The sequence below is a fragment of the Neomonachus schauinslandi genome, chromosome 15, assembly GCF_002201575.2.
Source record: "Neomonachus schauinslandi chromosome 15, ASM220157v2, whole genome shotgun sequence".
NCBI lineage: Eukaryota > Metazoa > Chordata > Mammalia > Carnivora > Phocidae > Neomonachus > Neomonachus schauinslandi.
The window spans coordinates 58,148,297-58,163,910 of record NC_058417.1 but is presented as its reverse complement, the minus strand read 5'-3'; the positions used below and the strand labels follow the sequence as shown (position 1 = coordinate 58,163,910).

Sequence of the window (15,614 nt, the reverse complement as noted above, 5' to 3'; positions counted from 1 at the left end):
TCTGGCCAGTCCCAGAGCGGAGATTAATAACAGCCCGGAAATGCTATCCTTTCCCGGCCGTTTAAATACCAAGGAGAAAATAATGTTTTTACAGCAAAATGTCTCATAAATATTCCATGCTCATTACCTCACGCTCATGATGCGGCCCTCAGGGTGCTTCTGGAGGTAGGCCTTCACCACCCAGGCTGTGTGCTCCCGGTAGGTCATGACGCGGCTGCAGGGGGCGGGGGGAGGATGGGGTCAGAGCCCAGAGGGCCGGCCGCTGTGGGGGAGGGGACAGCAGGCTGGCCGCCGGTGCACACAGCCGGGAGCAGGAACTAAGAAGCCGACGGTGTGACTTCATTTTGAGCGTTCACTTAAAGCCGTCAGGGTCTGCTCTGTCTGGGGGTCAGTGGCCTCCACGCACTGTTCGCCGTGATGTTGGGATGCGGTCAGGGCCCCTGGGAGCCCCCCAGACGGGGCTCCACCCCGTGCAGCTCCCATCCCACGACTCTGAGGGTCAGGAATGAGAACCCCAACCGAGTTGCTGCTGAAGCGGAGACCCCCGGCACGGAAGACCCACGCCACACACAGCAAGCCACGAGTCACCACTGGGGAGCATGGGTGCCCAGTGTCACTGCCCTCAGTGCCAGGAAGAGACCCCAGCGGTACCCTCAGGGCCGCCCATGACCCTCGGCTCTCTTGGAGCTGATCTGAGACTTGACTGCCTGCTCAGGGTAGCTTTTTAAAACGACGGCTTGATGGAGATTCATCTCACCCTTTCAGAGCGCGTCGTGAGTGGGTTTCAGTGTGCTCACCGCCGTGTGAGGGTATTTCCGCCAGCCCAGAAAGAAACCCCACTCCCCACCCTCACAGTGGCGGCTTTCTGGGGGTGCTGCCCATTCTCTGTGCGGATCCTTCCGCAGAGAACCCGCAGGGCGAGCGTGGGCCCACCTGGTGCCGGTCCAGCCTCGGGTCTGTACCGGGAGACCCCACCCGACATGGCCTGGCACCGGGGCCTCTGCAGCAACCAGCCCGTCCAGCGGCTCATCCCATGGGGTTCCTTCAGCCCCACGGTCACATACCTGCCCACCTGCCCCCCCCACCCCTGAAGGCCAAGCTTGATTTTCCGGGACAAGGCAGGTGTTAATAAGCACATCGCTCCAGGGGCCCCGGGAGACTGTGCTGTCATCTACCAGCCGTGGGGCTCAGGTGAGTGACCACCAGCTGGACCTCAGCTCCTCACCTGCCCACAGGTAACAGCACTTGCCCCCTAGTGCCTGGCCCCGCCTGGCCCCTGGCCGAGGACCTGCCCCCCAGAGCCTGGAACAGCCATGACACGCACGTCGCTCAGCGCTGCGTGAAGCCCACGTGGGCACTCCCCGACACCGTCTCCTTGGCTGTCCTGCATGCTCAGGAGGGAAAAGGAGCTCAGCGAGGGCAGTACTTTGCCAGCCCCCTGCCCTGCTGGCTTTCCCTTCCATGTGCCGTGGGAGTGTGGCCTCGGCGGGGGGTGCCCAGTGGGCTCTGGGAGGCTCCCTCTGTCTGGAGGGTGCTGGTGCTGGGGCGAGGGTGTGGATTACCATTCGCTGAGCGCCATCCTCCGGTCGTAGACGCGGATGGAGCCGTCCCCGAGGCCAGCCACGATGAGGGAGCGGTGGGAGTCACAAGACAGGCTTGTCACACAGCTGTCAGCGCCCGTGGGGATGTCCTGGGGCCGGGCACAGGGACTGCGGTGAGGCCCCCCCACAGCGGCCGGGCACGCCATCACCCCTGGCCCGGGACCCCTGCCTTCTCCACCAAGGGAGGCTTTGAAGGCCCAGGGAACCCGAGGGACCCGCAGGGGACCCGAGTGAGTCAGGCCCACACCGCCCGAGAGCTGGTCCCTTGTCCCTAGGGCCGCAGCCAGCACACAACTCTGGGAACCGGCTTTCGGTGCCAATTGAACTTTCCAGTGTCTCCCTCTTTCCCAAAAAGGAAGACGAAGCACATCTTGGTAGGGACGGATCCTCCTAATTAGTTCAGGAAAGGGTCTAGGGAGTTCTGCCTCCCTAAGCCGCCGCCTCACCGCTCGTCCTGGCGGCCGTAAATGCCGTGGAAGGGCAGGGGTGACGAATGCCTGGCAGGAAAGAGCAGGAGACCAAAGGGGCCACAAGAGGGAAAGTGCTTTCCCCTTGTCAGGGGTTTGCTGCTATTGGGTTCACAGGGAAGAAATCCAACACTAATGGAATCCGATCCGTGTAAGAGGCAACAAGATGAGGGGCCGCAGCTGCACCTCTGGGACTCCCCACCTGCTCAGAGGACTTGCAGGTGGGAGGGGGCCGGAGACAAGCCCCTGGTGGCTGAGCTGAAGACAAGTTCTGGGGGCACGGACTCCCGAGTAAGGGCTGCGAGCACTGGGTGTCCACGCTGCACTGGAGGGCTGGCTGCAGGGAATGGCTAGTCCCGGGCCCCAGAAAGGATGTGTGACGGAAGCTGACTGTACCACTGCAGGACCTGAGCACAGGGCAGAGGGAGGTCACTTCTGCCCGGGGGCGGCAGCTTGGACAACTGTGCCCCGGCCTCACTTCGGCTCCCCGTCCCCAGCCCTTCTAGTTCGACCCAGAGCCCGCTCTCCTCTGCTGGGCGCCTGTGTCACTGAGGGCTTGGCGGGAGGCCCAGGGCCGGGCTGGGGAGCTCCCGGACCTCAAGCCACAGCCAGCACCACCTCCCCAAATCTCCGAGGTCCTGAGCTGTCTGCAGCCCTACTGCCCCTTCCAGGATGCCTCTGTCAAAACCAATTCCCTCCTCACTCTGTTGATTAAAAATGGAAATAAGAGATGCTTTAAGAAGCATGCAGTCAAATAATTCACCATTCCAATTTAAGATGTTTTCACCCTGCTGCTTTCTAATATTCCCTAATTTACATGGATAAAATAATTTTGGGAAATAATTAGGGTTAGCATCGGCTTAATCACGTTGCGATGCAGGGTCAAAGTGTCACGATAAATGGGCATCTAGAGGTAATGAGCTTCCGACAGTGTGGAGGCTGCACACTCCCTCCCTGGTGTGACCCCGACTCTTGCTTCTCTCTGACAAGGCCTGTTTCGTGGGGGGAGCAGAGCTGGGGGGCCTGGCGGGGTGTTGCAGTTACCTGCACTTTCATCTCACGGTCTGTGTCCCAGATCCGGACGATCCGCACGTCCCCTGAGCTCATGAGGAGGCCGGTCTCCTGCTCCCAGTCCACCACCATCCCGGCTCCTGGAGAGACATAGACCGCTCCGGCGTCACCGCGGGAGCCTGTCCCAGGCAGCCACTCAGCACCAAGGAGCGCCACACCACCCACAGCCACGGCCAGGTGCCCAACCCCACAGGAGCTCCAGGTTCCCAGTCTGGGTCAGGGCAGCAATTTGGAGTCTTCCCCGGATCCCTGCTCTGCCCAGGCATCTGCTGGTGGGCAGTACCATCCTAGGACTGTTCAACATGCCCGTTTTCTAAAACATCTGGGCACAGCAGGCAGCCCTGCAACTTCAGAGTGGGTATGGCGATGCTTCTCTTGGCCACATCAAGGCTCAAGCATGCGGTTTCTCGGGGCTGAGCAGGAGCTCTGCAGAGGCCGAGCAGACTGCGCCGGGCGTGAGGCCCATGCTGGGACTGCATGGGGAGGCCAGTGACTGCAGCATTCCTAAAGGTAGCATTAAAACCTCACGGGAGGGACTCTGTTTAAAACAACGTTACGTTTTAAACATACAGGAGAGATCCCGTACCACCACCCAGATCTAACAGTGGCGGGCATTTCCCCCTTTTCGTTCTTTTGAAAAGAAGCAAGATTTTAGACCAGCAAAAGCCTCACTTGCCCACTCTGATCCTGGCCGAACCGTCCCCAGGCCTTGGGCATCTTCCCAAGCTGGGCCGTGCGCATCCCCCATCCAGGCGCACCTGTCCACACACCAGGACGGCTTCCGCTAACGCCACCAATTTCACATGGGGCATATTTCCTAGGAACCCGCGTTCCCCTTCCAGGTCACGTTGTGTGGGCTCATCCTGCCCAGCAGGTTGGGGTCTGCTTGACCCATTTATTTATGTGTTCCCTGACTCCGCAAACTGCAGCTGCAGCAGCAACTTGTGCACTTGGAAGGAGGCTCCCGGCGGGAGGGGCCACATCTGCAGCCGTGGCAGAGACCCACGCAGTGGGTCCCACCAGACCCCGTGGTCATTGGCGTTCACGATATTCTTCCTCCACCAGACGCATGCGCTGCGACCTGCATCGTGACACCAGGATCTCTTTCTGTTCTGTCACTTACGTGATGACCTCGTTTGTGTGTTTCTTCAGTCACACTTGTCAAACTCATTTCTGCTGCTCCACGCTGCGGCCCCGCAGCCCCCACGTCCCTGGGCACCCTGTTCAGGAGCCCGTAATTTCTCGTTCTCTTCCAATGTGTCCTTTTAGGGGGGTGGACCTCCCTCCAGGCCCCAATCTCCCTTCCGACCCTGGGCTACCCGCCAGGTACCCCCCACCAGCAGCGCTGGGGGCGCGAGCCGGGCCCAGACCCTGGACAGACTTCTAAGCACAGACAACCCGGCTTAGCCGTGGAAGTGTTCTGAGCACCACTCTCTGCAGGGAGACACTGAATTAGTGGGCACAGGGTTTCCTTCTGGCAGATGAGAATGTTCTGGAACTAGCTGGGTGGGGGTCGCACATTGTGACTGCACTAAATGCCACTGAATTGAACACTTTACAATGGTTAATTTTATGTTATGTGAAGTTTACCTCAATAATAATCCCCCCCAAAAAGAAAGGAAGAGAATAAAAGAAAGACCAGCACGAAGCCTCAATCCAGCTCAAGTGCTTGCTCTTCTTGACCAGTCACCTGCCTGGATGCGGAGGCAGGGCCCCCGGGCCGGTCCCTACTGGCCACTCTGTGCCAGGACATGACCCCCCAGGCCAGAGGGACGTACCGAGGGTCCGGGCATGGCCAGCGGTTGAGGGGGGGGGGATGTTCACGATATGGGGGGGGTGACTGTGCAGGAAGCTCTCTGACCCAGGAGGGGGGTGGTGGGTGGGTGCCAAGGGCCCCCATCCCGGGGGAAGGAGTGTCTGAAGCCCTATTGTTTCAGACCCCATGTTTACTGGACTTGATGTATTTGGTAACAATGAGGATGGAGAGCGTGACTTCTGACCCGGGCCCTTTGGCGGCTCATGTCAGTCATGTGCCACCTCTGGAATCAAAACCCAAAGCAGTGCCAGGGGGTGGTCCACACGCATCACTCAAAACCGGCTGCAACCCTTCAGGAACCAGTTGAGAGACCCTGAGAGTGGCCCTGGGCTAGCACCCGCTGGGACGCCCAGGCGGCCTGCCCCAGCCAGTGTCCCAGGGAGGGAAATGGACCCCTGTCCGTCTGTGAGCCTTCTGTCTGGAGCCCCTCACATAACGGGGACCTGACGCCCTCACGCACATGATGAAGGATGGATGGCCTGGCATCATGGGGCAGGGACGGCCCATACAGCTGGGCACTGCACAGCCTCGTATGGTGGGGGAGGGACAGCGTTCTATGATGGGGAACGGACAGGACTCAAAGGGAAGCTTGTTCAAGGCCCCGAAGACCCACATCTACATCGGGGTGGAAGGTCGGGTGGGACCTGGGAGAATGAAGAAGCTGGACGGGCACGAGTTGGTTACACGGGGCGGGTAGTTATGTCCATCTGTCTGTGTCCAACTGGCCTCAGGCAAACCTACACGCTCTCAGGCCCCCAAGTCAAGGTGGGGCCTGGGTGTTCTGCAACGGCTCCAGCTGCAAGAAGCATTCTTTGTAAAATCGGTAAAACTGAAAGTCATTTGTTTTGTATGGACTCTGTGAGGGTTTTTAAAGAATACGCAAATTCCCAACTCTGAAAGCGCTGTGGTGGGACCACGGGCCCCGGACGTCAGCCTGTGGGCCGTGGCCTCGGGGGAGCACGGCGTGTTGGTGCTGGGCTGCGTCTGCACCCACCTGACGGTGGCGCTCCCAGCCTGTCCTGGTGGCAGAGCGGCCGCAGAGCACACAGGCCCCCGAGGAGTGGATGTGCGGGGTGGCCGTCGGCACAGAGCCCGCACCGCCTGCGTGCTCAGACGTCCTCGGCCGTCCTCCTGGTGCTCGGCAGCAGCCCCGCGGGCCACTTAGGAGGCGTGTAGTCATTGAGCGTGTAGGCCAGATGGCATCTGGACCAGTGCCAACGTCTCAGCGCCACAGTCTGGGGTCACGGGGACAAGCGGAGAGGGTCCGGGGTGGGCTGGGTGACCCAAGGACGTGAGGCAGGAGTCGCAGCTGTGCCCTGCGCTGGAGGTGAAGTGGGTCTGCTCTGTTTTGTTCTGGACGGCCGACCCAGGCCCGAGCCAAGGGGTGGAGGGCAGCTTCCTTCCTGGTGGATTCAACAAGGTGCTTCGGAGCCAGAGGGAGCCCGCCCGGGTCAGGGCCCACTCTAACGCTCTTGTTCCAACTTAATCGCCTCTCTGAAGGCCCTCTCAGGTCAGCGAGCTGGGTGCTGACACGCCAGGCCTCGGCATCTCCATCTGGCGCAGCGGCTCTGGGAGCGTGCGCGGAGGCAGTGGGTGGCATGTAAACTCTAGCCTGGGATGCCAAGCTGGTTCTGCTTGGAAGTAGCGGGGAGCAAGCGCTGCAGTCAGTGGACTAGAAAGCTGTCTGTGTGCTGCAGACGGCTGGGTTTTCCTGAGTCCTGTGCACTGGGTTGGGGAGGCAGATGCCTTGCACGTGCAGACGAGTCTGACCCCAGATAGGACATACAAGTGCCTGAAAGGTGGTGAAAGCGATATTCTCTGACCCTGTGACCCTCAGACACACAGGGACAGCCCCGGACGTGGAGCCCCCAGCGGCCAGGAAAGCCACTGCCCCTCAACGTCGGTTTCCTGATCTGAAACACAGGCATGTGGCGGTCCTATCCCAGAGGAGGGCCCCAGAGTACGGACGGGATAGCTATGAGCCCCAGAGTCTCCTGCATGGGATGCTGCTGGTTGAGGGTCCAAGGACCCTCAACCAGCAGGCGGAGGTCATCCCCTTGGGGCCCAGGAACCCTTGGCCAGCCTGCAGGGCGCTTGCCCTCGGGGCCCAGGGACCCTCAGCCAGGCCTGAGGGCGCATCCCCTCGGGGCCCAGGGACCCTCGGCCAGGCCTGAGGGCGTGTCCCCTCGGGGCCCAGGGACCCTCGGCCAGACTGCAGGGCACATCTTTCCACCAACCCCATTGCAGTCGGGCACCTAAACTCAGACTGATTTGGTAACTTTCACAAAAGCAAATGAGAGGAACGTGAGGTGGAGTCAGGACCCCAAATGAGGCCCACCCTGTATTACAGCCTGGTTCTTTTTGTGGGGCCACACCACCTCTGACAGACATCATGGACACATACAAGAACTCATGTAACAGCTCGGTTGTTTGCTCTCTTCTAAATGAACAAAGTGTCCTCGAAATTGGCCTCTGAGATATGCAGGATGGCCCGTGAATGGCCAGAGCCTCTTGCTGCTGGGATACCTGCAGAGCCCTGGCCCGGTGGGGCCCTGGACCCCAGGCGTGGCACAGCCATCCTCGAGAAGCCATGGCACAGCCCAGGGGAGGCAGGGGAGGCCCCAAGATGACGGGATGCCTCCCCTGCGTGGGCGGGGGCACAGCCCAGGGCAGGAGTGTGAGAAACCCGTGCTGCCGGGAAGCAGCCGGCGCGTTGGCTCGCACAGTCAGAGCAACCTCCATGGGAGGTGTCAGTTGAAGACAAACTCCCGCAGGAGCCGGAATGTGGTTTGGGGGCCTTGGAGCCTATCCGCTCAGCTGTGTTTGACTATCTGCGGGCGCCCTCACCTAAGACAGCAAGGCTCCAGTCTGGAAGATAATCTCTCAGAGCAATGGGAGATTGCGGGGAGGAACGTAGGGCTCTGCTCTACACCCCGACGCACCTCCAGAGAAGGTCCTCCTGCTCCCACCTGGGCCCCCTCTCGTTTCCCGTGGGTCCGGACTCTCAGCCACATCCCGCTGCCCAGAGATAGAGTGTGGCCACTGGTTCTCCCCGACACCTTTTCCAGCCAGCCCCGCATCTCGACTTCCAGACACGACAGGAGGAGAGGTTATTTGATCTGTCCCAAGTTAAAGATGATAAAAGGGTTTCATGTTCTTCCCAGATGGGACGAGAAGGAACAAAGGTGATGGATGTGTTTTAAGTAACACTCCGAAGATTCGAACATCTTGCCCTTGAACGAGGTGGACTTCATAGGTCACTATGGGTGCAGGGTGCCCCCTCCTTCCTCTGTGCACCCCTACCTCTCCTGTCAGGCCGGCGTGGCCTTCTGGGTTTCTGGGAGCGAGCGGGCTGCTCTGGGCTCCCCCTGCAAAGGACTGCGCACTGGCTCACTCCCTCTCTAGGCTCACACCTTCAGGATGCCGGCACCCTGCTCTCCGCCCCGGGGAGGGTGGGGGGTGGGTGTGAGCTGCAGCTGGCCGGTGCAGGCTCCGTGGGTGGCCGGGACCCTGCTCCCTGCCGCTGGGGGGGCGTGTGCTGCAGGCTGGCCGGTGCAGGCTCCGTGGGTGGCCGGGACCCTGCTCCCTGCCCCTGGGGGTGTGTGAGCTGCAGGCTGGCCAGTGCAGGCCGTACAGCTGCATGGAGGTTTTTAAAAAGCTGAGGAGTCATACCAGCCCAGTAAACTACAATATCCCTGAGAACATGTGACCACATTCCATGTTCCTGGGATGGCTGACCTCCCTACCCATGGTGGGGTGCAGTGGGAGCTCTCCCAAGATGCAGACTCCTAATCTTGCCTGACTTTATTCTGGGTACAGGCCCTGGACGCACCACCCAATCTGAGACCTGGCCAAAGGGGGGACTTCTTCCTTACAATGTAGATCTGGGGGGCAGAGATGGGTTAGGATGACTGGAATGTGTGGTTCTAAGACCCAAGACCATCCAGGCCCAGCAGACAGTGGAAACGGACAAGCACATGCTAGGGTCTGGATCTCTGTAACACCGTGGTCAGCCCTCCAGAGCCAGTAGCCAGTCCAGATTGCCCTCCGAGGACCCTGTCATGTGGGGCTGACCCCTGGGGGCCCGTTAACCCCAACTGAAGGCGGACCCAGGGGAGGTGTGGTTCTAGAACTCTGAGGAGGAGGGGCCTGTCCCCTGGGCACCGGTGAGAACTGCAGGCCTGTGGCCAGGTAGTCCCCACTCTCTCCTGCAGGACGTTGATGCAGAGTCTCCCTATGGCGTCAGGCCTCGTGAACACCTGCACTGAGGGGGCTGCCCTTCCATGTCCTGCTCATTCTAGATTTCTAGATCGGCTGGGGTGGCTGGAGGAACAGGACCACCATCAGCTCCCACTCCGGTGCACAGCACACACAGGCCGGCCAGCAGTTCCGGAAGCACCCGGCTCAAGGCCACTCTGCCTGGGCCATCACGCTCTTCCGTGGTCCTCAGCCTGCCTGCTTCCGAGCTGTTTCTGGTTGATCAATATTAACAATAAACCAAAGGCCCAAGGCTGATGTCGTTGTTCACACGCACCAGGCTGGATGATATGTTCTTGGCTCTCTGGGGCTGCCGAGGTGCAGAAGAGCCCGGGCCCTGTCCTGTCCCAGGCTCCGTCCCACGGCACCGACCTCGATGAACCACCAAGCCGCTGAAACGACTAAACCAGGTGCCGTCCAGCCTCTCACCTTCCCCAGGCCCCATCCATGGAAGGTGGTCCTCTGGCTTTTCCTAGGTTTTCAGAGACAGTGACCTGTCGTTTCTCTGAGAAGCTCAAGTGAGCTCTTTCCGGAAGAGCAGAAGCCCATCTCCTGTCCTGTTTGGTTTTTCCTCTCTGGAGCTTACACGCAGAGAATGAGCTACCGGAAGCGTTCTTCACAAAACACTGAACTGTGAGTCCTTGAGATCTGAAGGGACTTCTCATTCTCGGCCCCTCGTTGTAGTGGCTTGGGGGCCCCCAGACCCACGGCCTCGTCTGCCCTCCTTTGGAGAATGCCACCAGCTCTTGCAAAGGGCTGCCAGGCACAGGCCAGGACGAAGGCTCGCCGTGCTCTAAACCTGACCCCGTAAATCACAGGTCAGGATCCGTGAGTCCCATCTCTTCATGAGGTACCCACACGCGGAAATTATGAGAAAAAAATGACACGTTTGGATCGTTCCTGGTTTTATGTTTGCTAACCCAGTTCTACAGTTGTGTATCCAAGGGCATCTGCCTGTGGGTGTTCTGGTGACTATTACGCTTATATATGGATTTTTCAGATGGAAACAGATGCTATAAGAAACTTTGGATTAAATTCTGAAAAAGATTATTTTTCAAAAGTTTAGGTGGAAAAATCAATCTTGATCTGAAACGACTTCTCTGCTCTAATGAAACTGGAACGCCCCTCCTGGGGTCTGGCCTGCAGAGCTGGGCCGTCCAATTTGTCTGCAGGTCTGTGAAGCGGTAGCGGCCATAACCTCCCCCGAGGGGGTGTCATCTGGGTCATCTTCCATCCCTAACTGAGGCCGGCGTGAGCGCGGTTTGCAGAGGAGTCTCCTCGAAGGCAATGCAGCAGAGGGGAGGGACAAGGTCCCGAGCCTGCAGGATGTGAGTCCCCATCTTTGGGATAAGGGGGCCCAGGAGGTGCAACCACGAGGCCTCAGACCCCAGGGAGATTCCTCTCAACGGCTTTCCTTCAGATTTCTTCCCAGAGCCTTACAGCGACCTGACTTGTCCCGTAACATCTGAGTGCCCGTTGGCTGATGATCTTTTGTATGGGAGTGTGGACGGGACAGTGTGGACAGGAGATGCAAAGTCACAGCCCTAACCCTCTGCTGGCCCCAAAGAGCGCCATGGGTATGAGAACAAATGGGGCCAGGAGAGGAGAGGGACTGCCTCCTGCCCCACCTCCAGGGTGGTCCCAGGGAAGAGAAGAGACACTCCTGTCCCTGCTTACTGCAGTCGAGACAGACTGAGGCCTTCCGAGCCGGACCTCCGCGGACACAGGGATCATGGGTTTCACGTGGGGCTTAGTTGGCCAGAGCAGTTAGCAAAGGCAAACAATCCCAAAGGGATGGAAAAACACTCAAGTAGAAAGAAGCAGGAGATGGTGGCAGGTGGGGCGGCCAAGGCCACAGTGTGCCACAGTCCAGACCGATGGGGCTGACCTCGCCAAAAATGGACCTGACAGATGTGGAAACTCAGTTACCAGGGTTTTCGGTCCAAACATCAAGTCTCTCTCTAGGTGGGAAACCGGAAGGGGCTGTGGCACATCGCGAAACCCAACCAAACGTGCCATCAGAACTTCCAAGTGCCCGAGCGCTCGTCAATGCCGCCGCAAAGTCCACCGTGGCTGGTCCAGACAGGCCTCTGCGGGCGGAGAAGTTCCAGCTGCAGGGTGGCTTCCCCGGCGGCTACACCACGGCAGAGGTGGGGAGGCCCATCTGTGGTTCCACCTCAGGACCTGTGCACACGTGTGAATGCCCGGGTGCGTGTGCACAAGTGTGTGTGTGTGCGCACACGTCAGCCAGAGGTGACGTGTGCACGGACCCGGTCCGCAGTTCACAAGACTCCCTGTGAGAAACGGCCTCTCCTCCGTCACGGACTGCGGGTTCAGACCTCCTCAAACGAGCTGCCAGACAGCGGCCTGGTGAGCGGATTCGGCTGCGGAGAGCAGAGTGAGGGGTTTCCCAGCCAGCGGTGCTCTGGCCGCCTGGTCACCCCAAGTCCCCTGGGTGTGCTCCGCAGCTGACGGGAACGGTAGGCCAGCACACCTCCTGCTGTGCAGACAGCCTGCAGGCCAGCTGGGGCACCGCACGGGCGGTAGCTTCGAGCACCTGTGTGGGTGACCTGGACCACAGCCAGAACTCAGAAGGGTCCTGCCTTGCGCTGCAGGGGTGCCCCAGACGCTGAGAAGTAATGGCCACGGGTGCAGCTCTCGGTGTCCTCACTCCGTGTCTCTCCAGGTGTCTCCCTGGGGTTGCGGCCCAGTCCTCTGCTGGCTGTCATGTCAGAGGCCAGGACTGGCTCCAGGCTGGGCAGGGGGAAAGAAGCCGGGAGCTGATGGGCAGGAGGCGGAATTCCACCAGACCTGACCCTCTGGCTACAGAGCTTTAGATCTGAGACGGGAGTTACAATCGGGGCGGCTGTGGCCCTACCGCGCCTGGGCCCATCCTGTCTTGACCTGTACAGCAGCTGGTCCCCCAGGCTCCCTGCCCCTTCCCTCCTTCCAGCGTCTCGGGAAGAACAAGGAAATAACCATTTGCTAAGCCCATGGCTGCCGGGCTACAAAGCAGAGGAGGACAGGGCCAAACTGTGGCTCAGCAGCCGAGGAGAATCGGAGCGCCCCAGGCCCCTCACCCCCCTGTGATAAAGACTGGGAGGCGAGACCCTCACCTGCTGCTCCTGGCCCCTCCCCAACTCCGCCTCTCCTGGGGAGATTTCTGTAAACCGGGGGGAGGGGAGGGGGCCAGTAGGAAAACGCACGTGTACACCCGTGGAACCCACGCGCAAGTCAGGCTCGTGGTGGACAACTGGGGCCAGGAGTGGCTCTCTGCACCCCAAGTGACATGGGGGGTCCTCTGATGGGCAGGAGGCAAGTGCAGGGGTGCCTGGGACCCAGGTCGGACCCCTCAGCCCTGCTTCCTCTGCTCCCAGCTAGACCTCCTGCCACACTTGCAAGCCACGCTCCCCGGGCCTCCCTCACCTTGGCTGAAGCAAAGGGAATGGCATCATGGCTGAGACCGTTCTCGGTGTCTCGAAACTACACACACACATTTGGGGGGCGGGCGGAGAGGCGGGCAGTTGCAGAATGAATAAACAACCAGTGTATCCCGAGCCGTGGGTGGGCTCCCAGCTCTCCCATCCTCTGGCCTGGCCCTGAGCCCCTGCTGTGCCTGCACGGGGTCTCTGGCCCCGCAGGCAGGGGTTGGCGGGGTGGCTGGGGCATGGGGTGTGTCACCTGCTGGACGGCAGCAGGAAGTGAAGGATCAAAAGCCTCGTCTTCAGGGCCACCACCTGCAGCACGGGCTGCGAGCATGAGCGCCCGGGTCAGGTGGGGCATCGTGGGGTAGCAGAGCTGCCGGCATGGCTGGGGGCGGTGAGGTCTGCAGGGGAGATAAGCCTTGGCTCTAACCCGGGAAAACTGAGACAGAGGTGGAAGGACACGGCGACTGTGGCTTTGTCATCGCCGTCAGCATGTGCCCCGGCCTGAAGGGGCCCAGGCAACACAGAGGTGGCCGTGTTGGGGCCTCAGTGCCGTGGGGGGATAGATACGGATGACCGTTTTATTCCTAAGATAACTAAAAAGTATAGCGATGTTCTCAAGCACCTGCAAGGAGCCGTCGGCCCGGAGCTGCCCGTGCTGGGGCTGGGCGGTCTCTCCTGCACAAGGTCACCTCCCAGGGTCGGTGACTCGCCAGGACGGCACTCGCACAGAGGGGTGAGAAGGAGCCACAGAGACGACTGGCCGTGAAAAGCACGGCCACGCAATGACGGGACACAGACGAGGCCACGTGGGAAGTGACAAAGTCACAGCAAGGCCAGGCCGGCAGGAAGACTGCGCCGCTTTCCCTGTCCATTTGGTGGCAAGACCACGACCCCCATGGCCGGCGTCTCGGGAACCCAGACCTGACAGACTGTCCATGTGCGGCGGCAACACAGCGGGCCCTCGAGAGAAGAGCCCGCCGCCAGCCCAGCTTGCGCCCAGGCCCCGGAAGGACCGGTCTGCGGGGCGGCGGCTGTGCCCACCCCACGGGCAGCAGGCAGAGCGGGCCAGCGCACCAGCTCAGCTCCGAGAGCGCTTCTGTCGGCCCCGCGCGGGCCGGGCAAGCATCATCAGCCTCCACCATCCAGACGCACCCGCATGCCGCAGCGCTCCCCTCGCCCACAGGGACTTAGTCTGGGCACAAAGAGCACAGAACGCAGGTCCCCACCAGTGGCGGGTCCTTTCCCAGCCACACAGGCTGAGAGCCAAGGGTGAGGGTGGGGCAGGTGCGTGTCTCAGGTGGGCCATGGCCCCTGACGTGGAAGCGCTTCATGGCAACTGGGGGAAGGAAGTCGGCTGGCTTACGGTTTGGGGACTCTGAAGGCGGCCCGGGGGGAGCCACCCGCAAGGGGAACGCAAGTGGCTGGGCCCGGCAGCCTGGGGCTGCACCGCTCCCAGGGAGGACCCACCTCTGGTTGTTGGCAGCATGTCCGAGAGCCCCTGCCAAGCAGTCACCATCTCTGGGTTCTTTTCCAAATCCGCAAAGTTCTTCCAGACTCTGATGGCGCCATCATCTTGGGGAGAGAGGGAAGGAGGTGAGAACATGGGCCTGGCTGCTGGGGCCCGCGGAGGAAGCCCCCTCCATGACAGGTGATGGGGCCACGAGACAGAAGACTATGCGGGTCTCCCACGAGGGCCCAATGTAAGAGCAGTGGGGCCGGTTCCTGGGAGGCCCGTCTCTACCGGGCATCCTCAGACTCCCGTCTGGGCCGCCAGGGAAGCCGCAGCGGGGGCGCAGTGGGACCCACCACCATCCTCGACCTCTGACCCCAGGTGGCCCCTTCCTGCCTCTGCTCCACACAGCTGGGCCCTCAGCTGGTGGCCCCACAGGCCCCTCACATCAGGAGGCGGGCTGGCCGCCCCTCCCTGCCTGACACTCAGCACAGGGCCCTTGCGCTTTTCCACGAGCCTGCGTGGCATGAGCATGCAGCTCCACCCCGTGCCCTTCCTCCTGGCGCTGCTCACACCCCGCCCCAGACCCCGCGCTCCGACTCACTAGCCCCTCACCTGTGGCCCTCAGAGGTGATTCCCGCCTGGGGGATGACCACTCGCCTCATAGCAGAGGGAGGATGAGGTCCCTCGGACGTCCGCTGGGCTGCGTCCCTGCCTACACCCGTCCTGCCCCTAGTCTCTGTGACTGTGAATTTCCCTGCTCTGGAACCCAAGCCCTCGCGCTCCTCCCCCAGGAGCCCCTGGGGACCCACTCCTGTGCCTGCTTTACCGGGAAATCATCCTCTCCTACCTCCTTGGTGCTCAGAGGTGCTCAGTGTGACCTGTCCTACAACCTCCGCTGAGCCGCCCTGGCTCCCCGCCCACCGCCCCGGGTGCCTGTCTGCTCCTTCACCCTCATGCCCGCAGCAGAAGGAACTGCTGTGGCCTGACTTCATCTGGTCCTGAAGTGGCGCTGCCTGGGAGAGAGGCTGCCAGCAGGACCTTTCCCCACGGGCACACCCTTCACAGCGGGGCCTAGGAACACTCTGAAAGAAGGGGGAGGCAGCGTTCCCAGTCCAGTCAGCTCAACTGTGTCGATGGCTCAGAAGCTCAGGTCTAACGCAGGCCGGGCCAGGGACATGCCCAGCATAGGACAGGGACAGGGCAGGCCCAGGACAGGACAGGACAGGGACAGGCCCAGGACAGGGACAGGGCAGGCTCAGGATAGGACAAGACAGGCAGGCCCAGGATAGAACAGGACAGGACAGGGACAGGCCCAGGATAGGACAAGACAGGCAAGCCCAGGATAGGACAAGACAGGCAGGCCCAGGATAGGACAGGACAGGGACAGGGCAGGCCCAGGATAGGACAAGACAAGCAAGCCCAGGATAGGACAAGACAGGAAGGCCCAGGATAGGACAGGACAGGACAGGGACAGGCCCAGGACAGGACAGGGACAGGGCAGGCCCAGGATAGGACAAGACA

At 61.0% G+C, this 15,614-nt stretch overlaps 1 protein-coding gene across 2 annotated transcripts in view; it reads right to left on the bottom strand.

The window, feature by feature from the left end:
• Positions 1-15,614, bottom strand: part of RPTOR (regulatory associated protein of MTOR complex 1) — a 333,104-nt gene that overhangs the window by 3,918 nt on the left and 313,572 nt on the right. For both annotated transcript variants that reach the window (XM_021680930.1, XM_044921442.1), the window contains 4 exons: positions 14,108-14,212; positions 3,113-3,219; positions 1,563-1,690; positions 128-214 (listed from right to left, as the gene is read on the bottom strand). In XM_021680930.1, the coding sequence (XP_021536605.1) occupies positions 128-214; positions 1,563-1,690; positions 3,113-3,219; positions 14,108-14,212 (427 nt within the window). The remainder of the gene's footprint in view (positions 1-127; positions 215-1,562; positions 1,691-3,112; positions 3,220-14,107; positions 14,213-15,614) is intronic.